Raw genomic sequence first — 23,590 nt, forward strand, 5'->3', positions numbered from 1 at the left:
CCTACGTTTCACGTTACACTGAGGAAATTTAGTAGGGTTTTGTCGGTGGGTATTTATAAACAACGTTGTTGGTTCTTTGCCAAGAAAAAAGGAAAAATGAGAAGGCCCGCCTCTAAGAGAAACACTCTAGCTCTATTGGTTCTTTGATGCTGTCACTCAAATACCTTCCATCCATCGGGAAACTTGGGATAAACGATTCGTCAGACCGGTTACGTCTGTACGAAATCTCTCCTCCCCCTAGTTCCAGTGACCTGCCAAATTGAGTGTACGTTACATTATTCTGGAAGTACGGGCAGTCGTTTGTTAACAAAGGCTTAGCTTTAGGTTTGTGGAAATCCAGGTCATATTTATGATACAGACTGTTCGATAGTGTTCATTTGCTAGCCAGCATACGGCTAGCTGGCTAGCCATTAGACGGCAGCTGCTGGTTAGCAAGGCAGTAAGCTCCAGTCCAGTCTACGGAGTTCGAATTACTCTAAGAAACTACTCAGCAGTTTGTTACCCCAAGACTCTTCAGAGTGCTGGTAAATAATAAAGGAAGATGAGAATTATGCTGGATTTCGAAGAATGTCTCAAGGACTCTCCGCGGTTCAGGTAGGCAAAATGTCACCAGATCTGCTATATTTTGGTCAAGAAAGTATGTTAGGCGTTGATTGCATGCGCGGTGCTGGAAAGTAAAGTTTTGTTATTCTAACGATAAGATCAGTGATTCTAACCAGGTATCACATTTCACCTTTATTAAGCAATTAAGCAACATTGCTTTCAGTGGAAGGTATCAGTGGTATAATGTTATGGAAATTATATATTGGTACTAGGTTGAAGGTCTATGGAATACTGTAGTTTACGTTAATTAGTACCACGTGATGTCATCTGTTTGTTATGTTGGCGAAGTTACTTTCATTGTGTTTTACGGAACGTCACTTTAGGAAAAAGGCTTTCCTCAGAGGGTCGGTTTGTGGTCCTAATCTTGTTAGTAAGAGGTACACTCACACTCATGCAGCTTCCCCCTTGTTTGCAAGATATGCCTGATATTTTACAACGGTGCACACCTACATTATTGTATGTCTTTTCCATGCTGAATTATAATATGTTTTGCTATAGGCTAATATCCTGACATATTAAAAGAAGTCTGTCTAAGTTATGAAGAGTGTGTCTAAAAACATTGATTGGACTGACATTTCTTGCAGCTAGGGCTACATGAAGTACACTGATTGAAAAAGTGTGACTTTATTGCATAAGTCAACGGTTTGGAAGCAACATATCAGTAGAAAATTCACCTTGAAACTTGAGATGCATTTTCACACCAGTAAGATGTTTCATAAGTAATTTCATAAAATCATGAAGTAATTTCTGGTCTGTCTCATCTTTGATGTGACCATCTCTCCCCTCCAGAAAAGCCAGTGCAGCGGAAACCTGTTTGTTTGTCCTCTACACAGGCATGGGCTTTCCAAGCTTTGTGAAAGTCACCCCTCCCTCTCCTTCCTTACTCTATCCCTCTCTCTCTCTCTCTCTCTCTCTCTCTCTCTCTCTCTCTCTCTCTCTCTCTCTCTCTCTCCCTTGAACAGAGCAACATCCTCTCTCAGAAAATGAGGAGCAGATGTTAGAAAGTTGTTTGCAGGAAACTGGATAGAGCCATTTTTTCCCTTCTTCTTCAGAGGGCGTATCTGCACATATCAGTCAGGGGATGAGCAACAAAAGACAAAAAGCTTGTGTTGATGCAGTGGACATAGATAGGAGTGGGACTCTGGCAATCAGTTAGCTCAATCAAGGCAATGCTATGCATTTTGAATGAGTTGTTCATTAGAAAGCCTAATCTGCGGTCAGGCTGAGGGTGCTATATGACCACAGGATGGTTTTACACTGTAGCTGGACTGATTTTTGGGCGGAAGAGAGGTTCTTGGGGTCAGTCTTGGTTGTATTCTACAGTGTTTTGGCCTAATGTTTCCATTCCACTTTAGTGAGCCTTGCACCTTTGACAATTCCACCCCCCCCCCCCCCCCCCCCCCCCGCCTTGTGTTTAATTTGGCAGAGAGGAAGGATAAATAGTTATGGATAAAAAAATGCCTAGTCTAGTCCATTGGACAGTATTGAATGGTTGTAGCTTTTCTGACATCTGTTTCCATTTGTATGTCTGCTCTCAGCTTTCAGCCAAAAAAATGATGCCCCTCCTGAGTGGAGAGATTTTTTATTCTTGCCCTGAAAATGTGACACATGGCTGGAGAGCACATTAGTGGCGTTTCCTCAGTCTGTTTGGTGGGGTCTCTTTCAAATGGAAATAAGCTGGCCTTTTTACAATCCTCACTCTTTGTGTCCAAAAATAAATCTAAGACTGAAAAGGCGTGATGGGTTTACAAAGGTGCGGGGTTGTTTAAAAAGAGATAACTGACACAACTTTTAATTAGTGTGCCTCTGGCCAGTGGCTGCTATCTGATTCAAAGTTAAAGTTTAGACTGGGTTAAAAGCACGTTGAGTGTACCTACGCTAGAGCTACAGTGTTTATTGTTGATGTGCTGCCCTTGCTGAATCGGAGGCTTGAGACAACCAAGAGCGGTAAACTTTGTTTTCAGCTGAGCTGAATCTACAACCTAAACTGCCTGTCCCTTCTTGCTGGTTCAGCAACAGGCTGAAACTGTTTCCTTCGTCAATGTTTCCATTTGAAAAAGTCAAATGGAGGTTATGCTGATGGTTTTTTATTAAATTGGATGCCCCTTGTCCCTCTTCAATTTCACTGTCATTATCTGTGCTTCCCCAGCTATGGCGATGCAGCAGTTATTAGTGTTGGCGATGTCCACAGGAAATGTTTGATAAACACAGCCTCGGGTTATGATGGAGCACTTCACTGTACCATCCCCCCTCGAGAACCAAAAATACTTCATGCAGTGAAGCCTCTGCAAGAAAGTAGCAGGATGAGGTTTATGTTTACACCATGTCAAATGTAAGAGTGGTCCTTTAATGTATAGAATGGGATTATTATGGTTATTATTATTATTATTATGGTTATTATTATTATTTTTATTATTATTATTATTTATTATGGTTGACATGGTAATGGTATTAAATGATAATCAATGTTTAGGATATATAATCTGCATGGAAGGCTTATCATAAGGGAATGGTCTAAGCTTAGGTGTGTTGTGGACAGGTATTCCCTGGCACAAGTTCAGAAGAAATCAACTGTTACTCATACACAAACAATTTACTAGACCGCCCACCTGATCGCTCCTTAGAAGTAACATTGACAAACATATCCCATCCAAAATACCCCTCCCCAGTCCCACGCCACACTCATTGGAAAAATGAATGATCTCATCAGAGTGATGTGGTTTCTCAAAAGCATCCAATTCTCTCATAATACCTCATAGTGAGATGTTTTACCTCAACGGGAACCCCCCGACTCCTTCACCAGTGTGGATTTTCCCAACAATGGCAGGAAGAGAGCCAAAACAAAGGGGCCAGGCCTAGGCTCGTGTTCCACTCCACACCAGCATGTGAGCGAAAGGCCATTGGTCCAGCACACATCCCCTCTCTCTCTCATAGCAGGAATGCGTGTCCTGGTGCCTGATCCTGGGGGATAGCGTATCGCCTTTCCAGCTGGCAGTGAAAATATGTGAGATTTTTTTTGTTGTTGTTGCTCACCTCTGCAGTGCAGAAAGGTGTTTTTTTGAAGTTGTCCTTTGAGATCGGCGCCTGAGATGGATCGCTGGGGCCCCAACAACGCTGTGTGTGTGTGTGTGTGTGTGTGTGTGTGTGTGTGTGTGTGTGTGTGTGTGTGTGTGTGTGTGTGTGTGTGTGTGTGTGTGTGTGTGTGTGTGTGTGTGTGTGTGTGTGTGTGTGTGTGTGTGTGTGTGTGTGTGTGTGTGTGTGTGTGTGTGTGTGTGTGTGTGTGTGTGTGTGTGTGTCAAACCTGTTTGACTAGATCTGTCTCCCATGGTCCTGGCACATATGGGTCTAACTCTTGGGCTAGTGCCAGCAGAGGGAAAATGCCCAGTTGAAAGCTCTCTTTTGTTTATTCAAATGAGACTTGCGATAGCGAGCACGTCTGATCCAGCTAGATAATTTTGCTATCAGAATGAAGATGTCTGCTCAAAAGTATGATACTGCTTAGTATCTCTTGCCCAAGTGCTGTTACTTGATACATCCATCACATATCCATCTATATGTGATTTGTGTTATCTGTCTGTCTGATCCTTTGTTGAATGTTGTCTAAAACTATTTATAAGACCTTAAGAGTAAAAGACACTTTTAAGATTTGCACTATTGTGCTGTCTTAGACACTAGTAGTATACTGATTTTATTGGCAGACCTATAGACAGATAAAAGGAAAGGACTTGGCTGATATATGGAGTGTTGAAATTGGTGTTTGTAGGGTTGTCAGCAGAGATCTGTGAATCATAGCTGACTGAGTGACCTCTTGAAGGAAGTGCGCTTGATGGAGGAAAGGCCCTTTCTCTCCTCACTCGGGTCTGGCAGTGTCTGACGGTCGATCTCGTCACATGTTCACCATGACTGTCCATTGTGGTTCTGAATAGCCTGTGCACAGAGTAGACCATCGCTTAAAACCTGCACTCTATTTGACTTTCTAGTTTGCTAGTAGCTCCCCAACAGATAAATGAATTAGCCGAATCTAAAGGAGAGACAGCCCTTGAGGGCAAATAGCACAGCTCAAGCCCAAGATTAGAGCTCGCTTTGAGCTCAAAGAGTGACCTAAGCTGTTTTCTTTAAGATGGACCAAATAAGAATAAAAAAAATCTGTTCAGCTATGCCCATCTGGTTTCAGAGATTAAGAGTGTGATAATGTGAGCCAGACACTTAACAAAGATTCAGCTATACTCTGATAGGAAACATTACCTCTTATTGTGCATTATTTCAGTTAGAGTTAGAGGGACTAGCATTAGACCTGTGACTCTAAAATATGGGAATAGCCAGCTCTGTCAAACAGACTTGTGAATGTGTTTAGGGAACTGCTTCACTTTCTTCAGCAGTTTTTTGCTATAATGGGAAAGACCTCAGTTATAATAAGACAACATTTTAACGGCCTGAGCTGAGGTGGACGGTTCTGCACACCCTTAACATCCCTGCATGATAATAAACACAGTGGAGGGGCATGGACGTCTCAGAAGAATCTTGCTGTGTGCTGCAGGTTTTTCATAGCACATCCAATATATTTTCTTCCTCCTTGACTGAACTGCTGCTGACAAAGCAGGAGAACATCTGGAGCGAGTGCTCTGGCTTTGGCTACGGGGAGGTGTCTCCAGCTGTCTCCTGCTCAGCCCCAGTGACTGACCTGATGGGAGCACATGCTGGAGTTAGGGCTCTTCGATTTCGCCCAAAAATAATATCCCGATTTTCTTCTCTCAAAATCCGATTTTCGATTACGATTACGATTATGATTATTTTGTGAAATGACAAAAGGCAAGAAATTATTTCAAATCTTGCTCTTATTAAACCATGTTCATTATTAATCATTCATGTTAAATGGTTAATATTAAGAGAAGTTATTGAACTTTTGGCGCAAAATTCAACACTCGCTAAATTAAACATAATTACCCTAGTTAAAGTGAAAAATCTATTTTACGATGTCACATTTTAAATATCATCATTTAAAATTGATGAATTGCTCAGGCCTGTGCTGGAGGGATGAGGGGGGCTGAGTCCAGCCCTGTTCTTGAGTGAGTGCAGATGAGCGTGGGCCACACCTGTTTTCAGGAGCACATCCTCATGTACTCAGGTGGACTTTTACCTCATGGCTCCACCTGTCTAGCCCACACACCCATAAACCTTTCGCCTGTAGAAAGATTATCCGTGAGTGGATTGTGTGCTGTTACCACACATGGCATCAGTCAACACTTTTCTCCATGTCAAGGCATAATAATGTTATAAATGAGTTATTGACATTAAGGTCAAAGTAGACATTAAGCTCAAAGTTATGTTGATAACCTACATGTTAGATAAAAGAAAATGAATGCTTGACACCACACACATTACCCATGCCAAAAATTTGGATCTGATACAGTACTATTTATTTACTCTCTGTGGGTACTGTTTTTACTGTAGATGGCCATAGACAGATACTTGAGAGTTTTCCAGAATGCTCTGTCTGACACAAGCACTTCTGCATGATCTGATCACTGAGTAGAGATAAAGGTTTCTAGAGAGCCAGTCGGCATTGTCTGTTGTGTTTAGACTCAAGCACCAGATAATGACAACACTTAAATTACAACTAACAATGATAACAGTGTTTTTGGCTTGCTTCGCGGTATTATCAGATGTAATGAGCATTTTAGCTGTTACTTCTTGTCTGGGAAGAGTTTTACCCATAATATTCTACACAGCATTTGTGGCCCTGCCCCAGTGATGAAATGTTCAGCAGGAATCCTATTCAATCCCATGGAAATACAGTCCTTCAGGATCACTTTGGCTGAGCTAGTTGTTTGTGAAAGCACTAAGACCGTTGGGCCAAGTCACGAAATTGGGATGGGACACCTGCTTGTCTTACATGACATGGTGAATAATTGTGTGATTACTATGGCCATCAGTTTTCGTCTAAAGTAGTAAATCAGTGGTTCTTTTGAGACTTGAGTTAAGATATTAAGACATTCAGTGGCTACAGAAAGGGGGAAGAAAGAAATAAGCTTTCAGTGCAGTTAAAGCCATCAAGGCAGAACCCTGTCTGTGAATCTGAGTGCTCTGTGTTTTCATAACCATAGCACTAGGGGGAAATTTGTTGGGTACTGGCATGCCCACCTGTTATTTTTGTTTGTTTGTTTCACTGTCCGTTCAAAATCCACTTCCTCGTGTAGGGAGAAAATCCCAGGAATTTGTCATGGAATTTAGAAATTTGCCAAGGTGCAGTTGTCAAGGATGAATCCCAGTAACCAGAGACAATGTCTCCTCAGCCTGGTCCAGGAACTCTCACAGTAGGAGAAATACCAGCCCCTTAATAGGATTGGATGGAATTTGCAAGAGTATGAACCTCAGCCATCTTAACGCAGAGTAGAGTAAACAACAGACAGGACAGACTTGCCCCTCCAAATGACCGGGTGTCCAGGTGTCCGGCTGCTTGTGCTAAGGAGATAGTGCAGCTCTCTTGCTGATGATAGCTGTGCCACGGCCTCCCCGTGAAGTCCCCCTCATTATGGCGACCCCCCCCCCCACCCCCCACCCCCCTCATTAGCCAGACACGCTCTGGACATGCTCCAAGGTCGCGGCTGTGAGGCAGCGCAGCGGCCTACTTTCCGCCGCCCCTCCTTTCTTATCCCTCTGTCAGCACTTTCCCAAGTTCCCCCTTCCAGCTCCCTGGGCCTGGTTTCACAAAAAGGAACGAAACCAGAGGAGGAATGACCAGAAATGTTTCACAACGACGTGAGAAATGGCCTAGCTATCGTTTGACTCACTTGATTCCCTTTAGTCAGTTTAAGGCTGGGGGAAGCATTTGCAAAAGCAGTTGCTGATTTCGCAACAATTTCCCAGTTGGTCCTTCATTTCGTCACTCGGGGTCTGATCTGCTACAGGGCTGGGTGAGCTGTTACAGGAAAACAGCCGCCTGTAGTGTTGCCTGAATTATGTTCTCATGTAGGCTCATGGCTAGACTTAACCTCAAGTTAGAGGAGCCTGTTGCTTATCATGTCAATTGCTCACTGTAGGCTATCTATCGGGCCATAAATTAGTCGTAGGCATAGTTAGCACTTCACTTTGATTATGTAATAGGGTGGGGGCAACAAAGCTTTTATTTTCCTCTGATGGCTCATGCTGCCAGGCAGTAGAATTATGCTGGATCAGCAGGATGATGGCTGATCTTAGTCTGTAAATCACTGTGGCTTCAGATCTCTAGAAATCCACAGGCTGTCAGAGAGATACAGTAGTATACTACATCAGTTTGGTTAAATGCATGTTGAAAAAACTGTGTAGAGAAAGGGTTCTGTAGAGCTCTAGAAAGTGTTCCCCCTTTCTGGTTTTCTCTTGGTTGCCCATGGGTTCTTTTTTTGACTATTTATACCAAAGGTGATACAGTTCAGTTTACACTCAAGCTGTTTTATTGCTTCCACTGGCTATTTATAGACGTCCCATTTTAGTTCACTGCGAGCATAGACGCTCGTTTGGGTGAGAAAATTGTCGTCTGAGATCCTCGGCCTCCCCGCTTCCCGCTTTTGGCCATCCTGTGATCTGTGTCGGTCGCTGTGGTGACGGCCAGATGTTCTGAGGTGGCCGCGGCGACAGCTGGCGGGCGGGTCTCCGTGCCGGTTGCCGTGGGTATCGCTGCTCTAATCTGGGAGCCTCATTATCCTCTACACACTGGCCACAACTGCGCGCTGATTACGCCGAAGGCTCTTTCAACCCCAACAGCAGCCCAGCGAGCCCGCTCAGAACCAAACCACATGGACAAGTCCCACCCCACCCGGACTGTCTTCCACCGCCCTCCTCAGTCTCTCTTTCTCTTTCTTTCTCTCTGTCCCTCTTTCTCATTGCAGTATTATCTCTGGCTAGCCGATCCTTCTCCCTTATGTTTTTGAATACTTGAGTCCAGAGCCAACATTGCGCTGGACAAGAGCTGCCTTTCGATAAACTCTCACCTCTTCTTCCTGTTATTTACAAGACGCCAAGGCCATGGTTGCATTAGAATGTGAGACCAAACATTCTTTGGCTGTAGAATTTGCTATAGGTCCACACCATCAAGTGCAACCTTCACATTCAAGACAGGCCATCATGCCAGTTGAGTTCTAATTAGAACATTCTTTAATCTGAATGCCATTCTAACCAGACCTGTGTTTGGACTGGGTGCACTTCAAAAGGAGAAGGGGGAGTAAACATCATCACCCAGCCAGGGTTGCAACAGAAGCTAAATTCATTAGTATTGTTCCCGAATCTAATTTTCTTTTGAAGAAAATTAAATGAAGCTTGCAATGCACATTAGGATTGTGGCATTACTCCTCTTTGGAAAGGGTAAGCCTAATGATCGCTTCAGACAGCTTGGAGTCCAGCATTAAATGTAAAACAAGTCACAACATGATATGATGTATAATGTTGAGAAGTGAAGAAAGAACAAAGCTCATCATGACTTTAGCGTAGCAGAAGTTAGTTTGTAGGAAGGAAGTGAGTATGCTCAAACTGGTTCCCATAGGTTGTCTTGTCAGTGCCATATTTGTCGCTAGCTAGCATCCACTGAGAACTGGAGTCAGCTCTTCAGAGTGTTGTTCTCCAACCCCATGTGTTTGAGTTTGAATCACATAGCTCCATCTGGAGACAAAACAGGGTTTTAGCATGTCTTCTGTTGTGGGGTGGTGGATGGAAATAGCTAACTGACCTGTGGTCTATCCAAAGCGCTTGGCTTTTGTCAAAACAGTTGGAGCTTTCGCTTCAACCGCTAGTTAGTGAGCCTGCTGTTGTGTCTGCTTCTTTTTTTAATCTAAGAGGTAGAGTGGGAAACCCAGCCATTCTTTCTCAGCCCTTCAAACTGCTCCCGTCTTTGAAGAACACAAATCAGTCCATCATTAGACTCGTGCCTTCAGAGGCACCTTGCTTTGAACTTCACTGTGCGTATTTTCACTTTGGGACCATCAATTGTCCTCTACTCTGGGCAAGTTAGGTCTTGAACTCTTCATTATTGGACCCTGACTCATTCTGCTGGCCTCTGTTGTGTGCATGTTGGTCTGTTAGTTGTGTTTGGGGAATAACCCTTTGATGTTATTGTGAGTGTGGATGTATGGTGTACACTCTTGGAGATGGTCTCTTCCTCGCTCGCTCACAGAGTCGCAAACTGGATGGCGCTTCCCTTGGAGTAGGGGCAGTGTGCGTCACCAAAGGGACTTTGTGTCTGGGGGGAGAGCTACACTGTGCCTCGTCACGTTTGCCTAACATAGATGTCAGATACGGGCTTCCGGCCATACCAAAAGTAGCATCTCTAAATCTGGTCCCTCAAGCTGTGCTTTTTGGAGATGTTTGTTTGTGTGTGTGTGTGTGTGTGTGTGTGTGTCTGTGTGTGCATTTTCTAATGTGTGGAGAAAGAGCCAATTCTGTGATTTCTTTTTTTGTTGTCTTGTCATTGTTCTGTTCCTCTGTGGGTTGAAAATTGTTTTTGCAATAGCGACCTTTTTTTCGCAATATCCTTCTGTTTCTTTTTTTGTGCGTGTGAATAATTGAGAGCATCACCATTTCCCAGTTTCCTTTGGCAAAAATATTCAGTGTCCATCTGTCTCTTTCTCTCCCCTTTTCCTGTCTCTCACGCTCTTCTCTCTCTCTCTCCCTCCCTGCCTCCCTCTTTCTCTCTCTCTCTCTCTCTCTCTCTCTCTCTCTCTCTCTCTCTGTCTCTATCTATCTATCTATATCCCTCTGTTCCTCACCACAGGGCCACAATAGAGGAGGTGGAGGGGGACGTCGGTGAACTGGAGACCAAGCTGGACAAGGTACGGTCAGCAAAAGAGCCGGCAGGCGAGGAACAATGACACTGCATTCCTGCCTCCATGGAAACTCAGAAGGGCCACAGCTCCGCTTGTAACCCCATCTGTCCCCTCCATGTCCCCCCTCCGCTAGATGCAGCTACTCGCCCCCCCTACGGTCTGCCTCTTAGTAGACCCAGATTAAGCAATCGCTCCGGTCTAATCCTGGCCTGTCAATAATGAAAGGTTAAGTGCATGTTAGAAAGGAGGGGGATAACTACTGTGTGTGTGAGTGTGTGAGTGTGTGAGAGGTATGGAGTGAGTCACATATTAACGTAAAACACTGGAATGCGGGCCTCCACACCAGCTGCTGCTTGAGCAGAGGTCGGCGGAGAGATGCAGTTGTATTGTTTAGAGCAGACCCACCCAGCGTCCTGTGGCTCAGTGACTCACTCCTCTGCGCTGGTGTCACTTCCCCTGGTCAGCAGGCGGAAGGATACACTCTGCAGTGGTCCAAGCAGGAGGGCTGGACTTCAGGAGGGCGCTTTTCTTAGAAACGCTGTGGCTCACCCCTCTCTTACACACACACACACACACACACACACACACACACACACACACACACACACACACACACTCACATATAGCACCCCCATAACCACAGAGCCTAAATCCTAGGACAACACAGCTCTTATTGAGAGAGTTAAATCTCTCAGAACGTAGTCTCACTCGGAAGTAGGCAAACATGAGCCATTAATGAAAGTAAAGAGTCATATAGCACAGTGGATTAGCCTAGTGTTTGTTCACGTCTGGCACCATAGGGTGGCCCCGACAGTACATCAGAACAAACAGTAATGCAGAGGCAATAAGAGGAAGCTCCACGAGTACACAGTGTGCTCTGTGACCGCACATTACATCCCGACAATTGAGCCAGTTTCACCCAGCACCACAACAGTAGCATAGCATTTAGCATTGTCCATCATCCAATTAGCCTCTAATCTCCTTCAATGTACTGTACGTCCACAGCACTGGTGTCTGAGAGGCTGCATTAGTTTCCCCTAAAGGTTACCCTTTAATATTGGATGTATGCCTTGTTAGTGGTTCTATGTGGTTTGCTTAAGAGCTATTAGACTAGCTAATGTATGTAGAAGCAGGACAATCAGTGGCTCTGATTTCTTAGCTTTGCCTCACCCACTGACTGTGTGGGATGTGAAGACATCTCGAGAAAATCCTGTTAGTGATGTGTTGCGTTTCGTAAGATTCATTTTTTTTCTTCTCTCATCTTGATCTGGTGTGTCAGTTTATTTTTAAAACGATGGGGCCTGAAATAGGCTAATTAAAGAAATCTAACCGTACAGATTGCTTTAAGCTCACCCATAGCACCCACATGGAATTATGTGCTGATGGCTGGAAGGACTGCTGCTGAGACTAGCTATCGCTGAATGCCTGAATCCATTTATTCACAGTGCTTTTTTTTTTACCCCCCTTCCCCTCTCTGTCTCGCTCTCTGTCTCTGTCTGTCTCTTTCCTTTAGTTGGTGAAACTATGTATTGGCATGATTGATGCTGGAAAGGCCTACAATGCAGCCAACAAGCAGTTTGTGAGTGGCATCCGGGAGCTTGCACAGCAGTCCACCAGAGATGAGGTCATTGAGGTACGTGACTTGCCTGCTAAACAGAGTGGCCTGCCCTGCACGGACTGTGGCCGCCTGAGTGTCTGGAAGTCCCATGGGCTTTATTAGGAGATTTTTGGGATTCCCGATTAGTGTCCGCCGTAGTAGGGTCTTGGGTTTTTTGTTTGCACTTCAGCTGTTTGCTCGGTCTGTGTACTCAACAGCTTGGCATTCCTGTAAGTTCTGTATATTTCCCTTCCTCGACTTCCCTCCCCCTGGGAACGAGGTCCAGCCCTCGCATGGATTTAGAATGAAACTGTTTAAAGCAGCATTGCGAGCCCACTCTGTGAGCGTAGGCTAATATAGCCAGGGGTTAAATCAAATCCTCTTCACCTCCTGCACACTTTTACTTGATATTACATTACATTTGGCTGACGCCTTTTAAACAAAGCCACTTCCAACAAGGGGAAACAATCAAGGCAGAGTGCAATAAGGACAAGTTTGAGCAGCAGTAAATGCTACTTCCATACAGTCAAGTATCAGTTTTAGTCAGGCGGTAAGTGCTAGAATTAGCATGTCTGGTTGTTGATAATGCTACAAGATGAGATACTCTCTGAAGAGCTGGATTATAGTGTCACACCTATGGGGTTACACTTTACTTGAAGGTATCTACATAAGAGTGACATGATTCTGTCATGAACCTGTCAAACATTCTAAACGTTTGTGACCACTCTTCTCTCATTGTGTCATGCGGTTTTTGTCATGACAAGTTAGGGTTAGAGGTTGGGGTTAGGTTTAATGTTAGGGTTAGAGGTTAGGATTAGAGGTTAGGGTTAGGGTCATGTGTGCATGACCGCGTCATGTCACTCTTATGGAGATACCTTCAAGTGTTACCTCATATGCCAATCTAAGAGAAAGAAAAAGGAATCATTATTTTAACATTATGATTGTGCCTCGTCAGTCTTTTTTGAACTTTTACCTCATTTGGAGTCTAATGGTCTGTCCCATTTCTGTTTGCAGTCTAGCCTGACAAAGTTTGCTGAAAGCCTGCAAGAGATGATCAACTATCACACAGTAAGCCAAGCCAACACTCAAGCCTAATGGCCCAAAGCCCCATTTTAGCCACTAGTTTCAATTCCTCACGCATTTCCCCATTTCCAACATTATTAATAAAGTCTTTTTAAATTTTTTTTTTTCCTCTATGCATAGTTAGCTTGAATGCATCGATGTAAATATCCTGCTAGAGGGAAGTCTAGTGAGTTCCCCAAACTTATCACGTTATCATGCTGCCAGCCACCGGTAAGTGGCCCGCTGTCCTGGGTGGGATTTGGAAGGGAGCCGCTGACCTGCTGCCATATGGACCTCCTGATTGGTCCAGGGGAAGCAGGAAGTGTGGTTGTGGCCTGACCGTAGTGAGTCATTGCTGGAGCCCCACGATAAGATCAGCTGATATGCGGTTCAGGTTCCTATTGAGCGCAACTAAGCACATGATCTTGTAAGCACAGGGCAACTGGAGTGTTTGTCACGATCTCGCTCACTCACCCAAATCATTCAGCCTGGGCATTGTTTAACTGAGTGGCCTTTTGTAGGGAAACCCTCATCTGAGAATGATGCCTCGTGGGATTTATTTTGTTTCATTTTGTTTCCCCCCCAACTCTATCAAGTTAATAGCTTCAATCATGGCACTGACTAAGCACAAATTAGCCTCCATTTGTAGTTGTTTTGGTTTGACTGAGTGAAGCAGTAGACCACCGTGTTGTCATTGAAGCTCTTCTCATGTGGTTTGTTTTCCTCCACAGATACTATTCGACCAAGCCCAGAGATCCATCAAGTCCCAACTCCAGACGTTTATGAAGGAGTGAGTACCGTGCATTCGCCGCCACTGATGCGCAGGCAAAACCCATATTACAGTACATTTCTCCACATGGGGCTTCCCTCTGCTCTCACTCCCCCATAGGCCACAAATCATATGCTGAGAGGTCGCTCGGTGTCACTATGAGCTCATGCCTGGGGGTTGGTGACCGAGATTATAATTACTGAGATTAAGAGCGAGCTTTCAAAATCAACCTTCTGACTCACAAACTCATTAATGTGTAGTGCTGGGAAGCACGATTACCGAATTAACTGTTGTGGTGGAAAAGTGCTGAAAAACAAGTATTTCTTAAGCCTCAGCGAAACTTGCAGGCGTTTTGTCATTTTGTGCAATTAAAGTGCAACAAGTAAATTCTGTTTTTCATGCGGTCGTGGTTGTTTATAGTTCTATATCACAGGGAGGTGCTAGCACAGCGTGAGTTGAAATGAAACCTCAGGGTCATATCAAATGAAATATTTTCCCTTTCCTCTCTCCCTCTCGCCCTCTCTCCCCCGCTCCTTCCCAACGCTCCCTTCCTTCCCTCCCTCGCTCGCCGTCCTGCAGAGACCTGCGGAAATTCAAGGACGCCAAGAAGCAGTTTGACAAGGTGAGCGAGGAGAAGGAGGCGGCGCTGACCAAGAATGCCCAGGCGCCGCGCAACAAGCAGCACGAGGTGGAGGAGGCCACCAGCATCCTCACGGCCACGCGCAAGTGCTTCCGCCACATCGTCCTCGACTACGTGCTCCAGGTGCGTAAGCTCACGCTTTTGGCCTTTTATGCCTTTCATCAGATAGGATAGTAGAGGGAGACAGGAATCGAGTGGGAGAGAGAGTTTGGGGGTGGGATCCGGAAAGGACCACGGGGCGGGAATCGAAGTCAGGTCGCCGGCGTGCGGTGCAGGTGCCCCAGCCTAAGCGACTTTTAAAACAAATTATGCACGTGCCTCTGCTGAGAATCAGTAGGTGATTGTGTGGACTAATAGAGGAGCGGTCATCTGTGTCACCGCCGAGGATGGTGTTTATGTGACGGCATGTGTCCTCTGTGTTGACTGACCGTGTGAGTCATAAAGCTGTGCGAGTCCTGCCCAGAGGACTGAAGGCAGACATCCTGCAAGCACAGCTGACCTTTTTTAATGACCAAGCTGCATGGAAATGAGAGAGGCTGTTTATGTGCAGGCCTGCCCTCCCCTGAGTCTCTCTCTCTCTCTCTCTCTCTCTCTTGCTCTCTTCTCTCGCTCTCTCTCTCAATCTCTCTCTCGCTCCCTTCTCCCTCTCTCTGTCTTGTTCTCTTTCTCTCAATCTTTCTCTCGCTTGTTCTCTCTCTCTCTCGTTCTCTCTCTCGCTCTCCTCTCTCTCTCTCTCTATCTCTGTGTCAATCCGATATTCTGTCTCGTTCAGTCTTATCTTTTTAATTCTGTGTCTGACTCTGTATCTGGCTTTCACTGCATTTCAATTTCGATCTGCCTTGCCTTCCTCCTGCTCTCTCTCTCTCCCTTTCTCTCTTCTTGGCTTAATTAAGGAAGCGCATCAGTTACATTAGCATCCATGTGAGGCATTAGCCATAGATGCTTCTGTTTCCCTGTCGGTGAGGTCTTTGCGTTCCTCTTTCATGCAGGGCAGTCACGCAGACCAGATCTTGGATCTTGGCTGTGAAAGGGGGAAGAGCTGATTATTTGACCACTGACCACACACACACACACACACACACACACTCTCTCTCTCACTCTCTCACACAAGCCTCTCTCTCTCTCTCCTTGGCACTGACATGCGACTGTGTGTTTGTGTGTGTGTTGGTCTCATGTGCTGAGAGACCAGCTCTGCGATGACCGTGTGTGTGTGTGTGTATTGGCCTCATGTGCTGTGAGAGCAGCTCTGCGATGACCGTGTGTGTGTGTGTGTGTGTGTGTGTGTATTGGCCTCATGTGCTGTGAGAGCAGCTCTGCGATGACCGTGTGTGTGTGTGTGTGTGCGCCTCCTCAGACGGCGATGGCCTCGCCACACAGTCCTCCCTCTGTCAGCCAGTGAGATGGGGAGAGGGCGAGCATTGTTCACTCACCACTCTGCGCACAACCTCATCAGGCCCCCTTCTTTAAATCTCGTTAACCTGAATCGACTCGCTAACAGTGGGCGCTGTGTGATGCGCTCCAAAGTTAATTAAGTCTGTCAAAAGGGCTCATATTTTAGCCCAGAGGGCTCGGTGGCAGGGGGCTGGCCGATGGAGGGGCCTGTGGCTACAGAGATGCAGGGGAAGCCACAGGGAGAGGACCGCTGCTCCCCCTGGTGGCTCAAAGCGGGAACTGTCAGCGGTGAGAGGGAAGGCTTTAAAGACAGATCAACTGACCACACTTCTCTTTTTAATGTGGTTTATTCCTGTCACGCTGTTTTGTTGCACTGTCCCTGTTGTTCCCATGCAGAATGTTTGGTACTTTCTCGTTTACATCAGTCATGCTTCAAAAATAATACCTAAGAAATTCATCAAACTGCAAATGTCAGGAAATTACATTTATGTCATTATGCAACTTTCCCCATTGGTCTATGACTGAATACAATAATTTAATTAAGTGCTATCTAATTTAAAGGACATCATTTTTTGCCTTCTCAATATGAAGGAGACTTGGGATTCGAGAATTTACTTGAATTTGCTCTCCTATTGCCAAAAGATTATACGTGATCACCACAACAACATATGTTTATGTCCTTATGGATATAAGTGTCTCATTTTTTTCTTGTGTTTCCTCTCTCTAGATTAATGTCCTCCAGTCCAAGAGAAGATCAGAAATCCTTAAATCGGTAAATATCTTCATGTGTGCCAATCTGCATTAGCATACTGATGACTTGTCCACTGATACAGGCTGTTTTCTGTCAATGAGGAAACTGACCATGACTAATAGTATCAAAAGGAGAAGGCTATTTTGCAACTGAACATAATATATTAATACCAGTTTCCATTTGACATGTTTAAGAAACATTAGTTTTTTTTCTCTGTACTGATCAGACCAACAGCTATGCTGCATTGACTGTGGTCTTCTAAATGCCGAGTGAATTGTGAATTATGAATCCTGAAATGTGCTGTAATTGGCTGTATGGGTGTGAGCGTATGATTGATCAAATCCACTTGACTTCACCGCTCTCTCCGTCTCTCTCTCCCCTCCTCATGGCTGCTCTGCACTCCAGATGTTGTCCTTTATGTACGCCCACCTGACGTTCTTCCATCAAGGCTACGACCTGTTCAGTGAGCTGCAGCCCTTAATGAAACAACTCGGAGGACAGGTACGGTACAGTCTTACCTCATTATCATCTCACCGAGCACAGTTCGCCTCACCCCATCTCACCTCAAACCAGTAGAACACACACACACACTCTCTCACACACACACACACTCACACACACACACACACACACACACACACACACACACATCAGTGGCAGTCCTGCTGTCTGCCAGGCTGACTTCACTCATCAAGAATTTCGCTAATTAACAGATCAGGGGGTCGACTGGGGTTAGTTGTGAGAGCTTGTAATCTGAAGCCCTGAAATTTCTTCCTGAGCTTCAGCTGACCTTATGTCACCTTATGGACTCCCTGGACAAAGAGATGATAGTTTGGAAATGGCGCTAAATGGATTTATCAGTTGTTGCTAATGATTTGTGAATGGGCTCACATAATAGCTGCTCGGTGGAGCGTCTCAATCGGTTGGCCAGAATGTTATGGTATTGCCTCATTAACAAGGAAACTCAGCAGTGAATGAAATGACTGCATCTTCAGGAGGGCCTTTAGGCCTTACTTACAACATTGCCTCTTAGAATTGAGTTGGGTACATTTCTCGCTATAGTTATTAAGATTATGTTAAATGGATCATTAAGAAATGACCCTCCCTGGACTACTTGTTTTGCAACTGGGATTTTGATTTCGAGCACAGTGCCTGTATCTACTCTACACCTACGGTATCCCACTGTTTTCATTCATCTATGAGATGTGCGATCTAATCAGTCAGTTCACCACAAAGTCACACTGCACTGATGAAGAGACGATTGTGAGGTCTACAAAAGCAAAGATAAATCAGTAAATGTCACAGCCTGATTAGCTGCACACAGATGAGTGGCACAGTTGTATGGAGACTGCAGATTGGTCACTGTCCGCGAGGAGGAGACTCACTCAGATCTCAGACATCATAAACACAACATGCAGTGTGATTACGCTGACCTAACAGCCCAGTGTGGCCCTCACTCCTCACGTGTGTGTGTGTGTGTGTGTGTGTGTGTGGCCTGAGTGATTTGAATTGGTTTTCAGTGGTATGGATGCCAAATGGATTGCCTTTCAGCTGTGTTTGTTATACACAGATAAAGTCTGGCTTCCTCTGGGCTTTTGGGCACTCTTCTTGAGAAACGTGACCAGGCCGGCCTGTGTTGATGTGAGAGTTGTGTGTGTGTGTGTGTGTGTGTGGTGGGTGGGGAGGGGCTTGGGAAGGTCCACCACAGAAAGAGGAAGCCACTGGGGCCAGAGGAATGGCCGGGTATTCCCACACGGGGAATTGGAGAACAGTAGTGTCCAGCAGTCCACTCAGAGCCAGACGGCGCTCGCAGGTGAAGGAGTGAGAGAACGAGAGTACCAGTGAGAGATAGAGAGGTACAGCAAGAGAGAGATAGAGAGATACAGACAGAGAGAGATAGAGAGACACGGAAAGAGACAGATAGAGATACAGAAAGAGAGAGATAGAGAAGGACAGTAGAAGTAAGAAATCGAGAGGGAGAGAGAGAGGTGTACAGTAAGAGGGCCAGTGAAGGCCAGTTGCCGGTGGGAAGGCTGTGTGTGTTGGAGCTCTGCTGTGGGAGTGGGAGTGGGAGTGGGAGCGGGAGCGGGAGCGGGAGCGGGAGCGGGAGCGGAGGGATCCGGGGCGCGTTGCGTCTGCGTCTGCCTCTGAGCCGAGCGCGGCTCCATCTGCGCGGCGCCATGAAGCTGAAGCGCGTGGAGCGACTGTGCAGGGAGGCGTGGAGGAGCTGCCAGCAGGTCTGTGGCTCCGCCGCTCTTGGCACTCACACTCACGTCTCTCGCCTGCCATTCTCCCCCTCTCTCTCTCTCTCTCTCTCTCTCTCTCTCTCTCTCTCTCTCTCTCTCTCTCTCTCTCTCTCTCTCTCTCTCTCTCTCTCTCCCCTCCACTCTCCCACCCCTGTTCTCTGAATGCCTGGTTTTCACTTTTTTTTGTAGCTCTCTTTTCGTCTATTCCACCTTCTTTGTGTCTGTAGGTCTCTCTCTCTCTCTCTCTCTCTCTGTCTTTTGTCTTTCCCTCCTGCACCCTCTTTTGGTTTCCTGTGTGGGAGTGCTAGATTGCATTTTTAAGGCAGAGAGCTTGGCAGAGATATCGTGATTTCCAGAGCTTCAAAAATGCTGATCATGAATGGAAATAAAACGGCACACATCGTTCTGTCCGCTATTCTTTACATTAAGCTATAGCCTTACATTTAACTGTGCTCCTTTGTTTTAATGGATATCAGGCACATAAATCCTTCCTGGCAGCAGCTCTCTGCTCTTTTAACCTCGCCATAGCATAGTTTATATCGCTAGCACATTGTGTTATTAGCCCCAGCTTAGCAGATCTATAAAAGCAGACAGCTCAGTGGGGGACATGCTCTAGTTGCTGAAACAAGGGGATTAGTTATGTATGTAAGTATGCATGTGTGTGTGTGCGTGTGTGTGTGTGCGCGCGCTGTTTCTCTGCTTACTGGCATTGAGTGTGGTAAAACACAATAAAAATAAGTTTCAGGGTTTTATTTTATTTCTTTATATATATATTTTTTATTGTGCGCAGCAGGCAGTCTGAATCTCCAGTGATTAATGGTCACAGGGATGGAGAGGTGACGGGGCAGCCCGGTCACATGAAGCTCAGGCTCCCCTGCTGTGCAGTGGAAAGAGCCTCCGCACAGCTGAGAGAGAGAGAGAGAGAGAGAGAGAGAGAGAGAGAGAGAAGAGAGAGAGAGAGAGAGAGAGAGAGAGAGAGAGAGAGAGAGAGAGAGAGAGAGAGAGAGAGAGAGAGAGAGAGAGAGAGAGAGAGAGAAGAGAGAGAGAGAGAGGAGAGAGAGAGAGAGAGAGAGAGAGGAGGGAGGAGGGGACTGAGAGAGTGTATATGAGAGAGAGAGAGAGAGAGAGAGAGAGAGAGAGTGTATGTGTGAGAGAGAGAGGGACTGAGAGAGTGTGTATGAGAGAGAGAGAGGGAGAGAGAGGCAAACATTTCCAGCTGATGTTATCATGGCAGCCTGCCTCCCTCCCTCCCCTGCATTCTTACCAAAACAAATTAAGAGGGAAAAGGCGGCCGACCTAAATATGCCACTTCCCCACCTAGCTCTTGGAAAGTTCTGGCTGAGGACGTCAGAAATGACTCCAGCTGTAGCTGAAAACAACTGTGGAAACACAGACACTGGTAATAAACAGCGTTGCCTCTAATGTGGGAATTAAGACATCATGGCGATGGAGTGTTGAAGGAGCAGCACATGGTCTTCATTCCACTTGTTTAACCCAGGGAGAAAAAACACTTCCCTCCTCTACTTTGTCTTGGTAATTGACGAAAGGGCTATTGTGAAGCTGAGCTTTATTGTTGATTTGGTCGTTCTGGGCCGCTTTGGGGAAATGGAATTCTGGAGCGTGCAGAATCCATCTTGCGGCCCGGTTTTAATTTCACACACAGTAAAGCTTTGATTGCGCCGTCCATCCTGCAGACAGGCCGACCCCCGCTGTGCCTGGACACTGCTTACACTCACGTCATGTCCACGGGCGCTCTGTCCAAGCAGAGGCGGACATTCCTGGTTCCATAGAGTAAAAGTCCTGCCATATATTCTTTCTACCTGTGCACTTAACTCAGGTGATATCACTAATTATCTGATCTACCCTGCAACTAATTAGGATGAACTGGTTTCAAATACTTGGCAGGACTTTTACTCTTACTCTCTCTAAGAGAGTAAGAGGTCCAAGCAGACCTGAACCTTCCCCATCAGCCCAGCCAGTGGAGTGGGCTGGTCGTATGGTTGTCCACGCACATGGTCCTTATGGTCTTGTTCATATTAGACCTGCACATATTTTCTATTTCCTTATTTTAATAGGATGTATTTTGGCTTTTTCCAATATAAGTGTATTTCCTGTCTAAATGCCGTCCCATTCGTTTACCTCACACTGAAGTGCTAGACTACAAGTGCAACCGTTTCAACAGCAAACAACGTTTGTGGTTTGTTCTAGTCTAGAGAGAGTTTCACTTTTGCATTCTTTGGTTTCAGGGAAGTCTGGAGTTAAATGTTAACTAATACAGTTAGCACTGAGGTTCATATTATAGCCATTGGCTACATGGTGTAACTTGGTTTCAGTAAAGTGCTTATTATACTATTTAGTAAAAGTCATTAATATATTGAAATATTACTGCAAGCACATCCAGTGGTGCAACTTAACATGGTGACTCTTAATATGCACTCACCTAGATGTCCCACTTTGACACTAGCGTCTTATTGTCCTGTTTAGAGCGGTGTCCTTGCCCTACTGTTATCTCTCCCTGTGTTAAAGGACTGATTTGTGTTGCAGCTGGACCAGCTGGTGGTGGATGCAGCCAAGGAGAAGAGGGACATGGAGATGAAGCACTCCACCATTCAGCAGAAGGTACACACGCAGAGATTTACTGGACACATTTACGTGTGTGTCTGCGTATGTATGTGTGTGTGTGTGTGTGTGTGTGTGTGTGTGTGTGTGTGTGTGTGTGTGTGTGTGTGTGTGTGTGTGTGTGTGTGTGTGTGTGTGTGTGTGTGTGTGTGTGTGCACTGACTCTAGAGCAGGCTGATTGAGTGACTGGCAGAAGATAGAACACAGATTTACTGTCCACACAAGCTCACACACATACACACACACAGACAGGGCGTGCTGAGAACCTTGCATGCTTATTATAACTTAGCTGACAGATTGGTCTATGTGTGTCTTTGCGTGTGCGCGTGTGTGTGTGTTAACGGTGGGCTGATGGAGTGAGCGATAGACTGGCACAGTGCCAGCTGGTCCCATGATGGTGCCCGTCTCTCTGCGCCACTCTGTTCTACCTGCACTCACGAGCATAGCAGCAACCTAGGCTGACCTCAGCCGAGCTAGTGCTTTTGAGCACAAACACACATGCACACACACACACTGGTCCTTTAAGTGCGTACCAGGTGTGTGTATAATGGGGCCACATCTTTTGCTTTTACTCAGAAAGGCCCCTTGGAGCACTCAGCACAGAGCATGAGAGGAGACCGCCATCCCCTCACCCAGTCACACTGCATTATATGAATATAAAGTGTATATATATATATACACACAGTATATACAGTTTATATACGTATGCTCTCCCTCACCCAGTCACAGTGCATTATATACTGTATACTGTATATATGTACTTATATGTACTCTCCCTCACCCAGTCACAGTGCATTGCACCTGTACGTCCCCTTGTAATGGTACTCTCTCATCAACTCACTCTCGCCCTCTTTCACCCCCTTGTTTACTCACTCTCACTCTCGAGATGATGCTGTATTGACAGCCAGTAGGCCACGACTCTTCCTCATCCTCCTCTTCCTCTTTCTCCGCCTCCTCCTCCTCCTCCTTCCTTGCTGTTTGGCCATAAGGGCACTCTCATCCCCCTGCCTCAGTGCGCGTATGCCCCTGGCCGGGCTTAGACTGCATCTCCACACATTAGAACACCACCATCACCACCACCACCATCACCACCCAGCACATCTGCTGGAGGCTGCCCTGAGAGGCCGCCCTCCCCTCCCACAGCCACACGCAGCGCTGCGGCCCGCAGCTCCATCTGTCCCCTCCTTCAGCTCAGCTCAGCTCAGCATCCACCAGCCTAACCCCACCACCCCCACCACCCCTCTCTCCCCTGGCCTCTGGCTGCCCCCTGGCTGGGTGAGTGTCCGCACGCCGCTGCTCCCCCCCGGGGGGGCCGGGGCCCGGAAGGCAGGTTGTAACGGGATCTGAACCACGGTCGTCATCATTTATAATGCATGCACCGCTCGAAACAATAGGCTTGTTTCTCTCCACTAAGCTAAACTATGAGCTCGCTGCACTGAGTATCGACTGGGACACTGTGCAGACGTGTCCGTGAAGTATGAAGGGTGTGTGGAGACTGTGCCGCTCGCTGGCTAAGCGTAGCCTGTAGCGCTAGTCGTGCTGCTGTAGTTTTTGGCTGGAGTGGGTTTTTTGAAGCACACACACAAGTGTTGGGTGATGCCCAGCCCTGGCTTCCTCTTGTGGGTCTCTCGAGAGAGATGCCATCGTCTGATTGGCTCTTAGCGGGAAGCGCTCGTGCCCCCTCGGTGTAGCTGATAAAATTCCGCGCCACAACAAAAGCTGGTTTGGCGCAGTCACTTCAAAGATGTCAATGAAGCGTGTGTGTGTCTGTGTCTGTGTGTGTATTTATGCATGTTGTGTTGTGTGTGTGTGTGTGTGTGAACACATTTCTGACGATTTCTGACAATTGAATATGCATACTTACTAGTTTGTACTGTGGGTGTTAATATAGCCATAGATGTGTGTGTGTTTATGTGTGTATGTTTTGGATGAGAGAGCCTCAGTGTGTGTCAGACTGTCCCAGCTTGCATTCCCAGCAGTGTGCTTGTCTGTGTGTGTGAGCCATCTCTTTCTCTCACACACACACACACACACACACACACACACACACACACACACACTGCTGCTGCTGCTGTGTCCTTGAGCGTTTGGAGCGTCAGATCTGCCTTAGATCAGACACA

At 46.2% G+C, this 23,590-nt stretch overlaps 1 protein-coding gene across 4 annotated transcripts in view; it reads left to right on the forward strand.

Moving 5' to 3' along the window:
* Positions 1–206: 206 nt before the first annotated feature.
* Positions 207–23,590, forward strand: part of LOC134101654 (arf-GAP with coiled-coil, ANK repeat and PH domain-containing protein 2-like) — a 40,837-nt gene continuing 17,453 nt past the window's right edge. For 3 of the 4 annotated variants that reach the window (XM_062555365.1, XM_062555364.1, XM_062555367.1), the window contains exons 1-9: positions 207–594; positions 10,343–10,400; positions 11,908–12,027; positions 13,006–13,059; positions 13,785–13,843; positions 14,402–14,585; positions 16,582–16,626; positions 17,011–17,106; positions 21,396–21,470. In XM_062555365.1, the coding sequence (XP_062411349.1) occupies positions 542–594; positions 10,343–10,400; positions 11,908–12,027; positions 13,006–13,059; positions 13,785–13,843; positions 14,402–14,585; positions 16,582–16,626; positions 17,011–17,106; positions 21,396–21,470 (744 nt within the window). In that variant the 5' untranslated portion in view covers positions 207–541. The remainder of the gene's footprint in view (positions 595–10,342; positions 10,401–11,907; positions 12,028–13,005; positions 13,060–13,784; positions 13,844–14,401; positions 14,586–16,581; positions 16,627–17,010; positions 17,107–21,395; positions 21,471–23,590) is intronic. The other variant, XM_062555366.1, reaches the window with a different exon arrangement.

Source organism: Sardina pilchardus, chromosome 15, assembly GCF_963854185.1.
Source record: "Sardina pilchardus chromosome 15, fSarPil1.1, whole genome shotgun sequence".
NCBI classification, from domain to species: Eukaryota; Metazoa; Chordata; class Actinopteri; order Clupeiformes; family Clupeidae; genus Sardina; species Sardina pilchardus.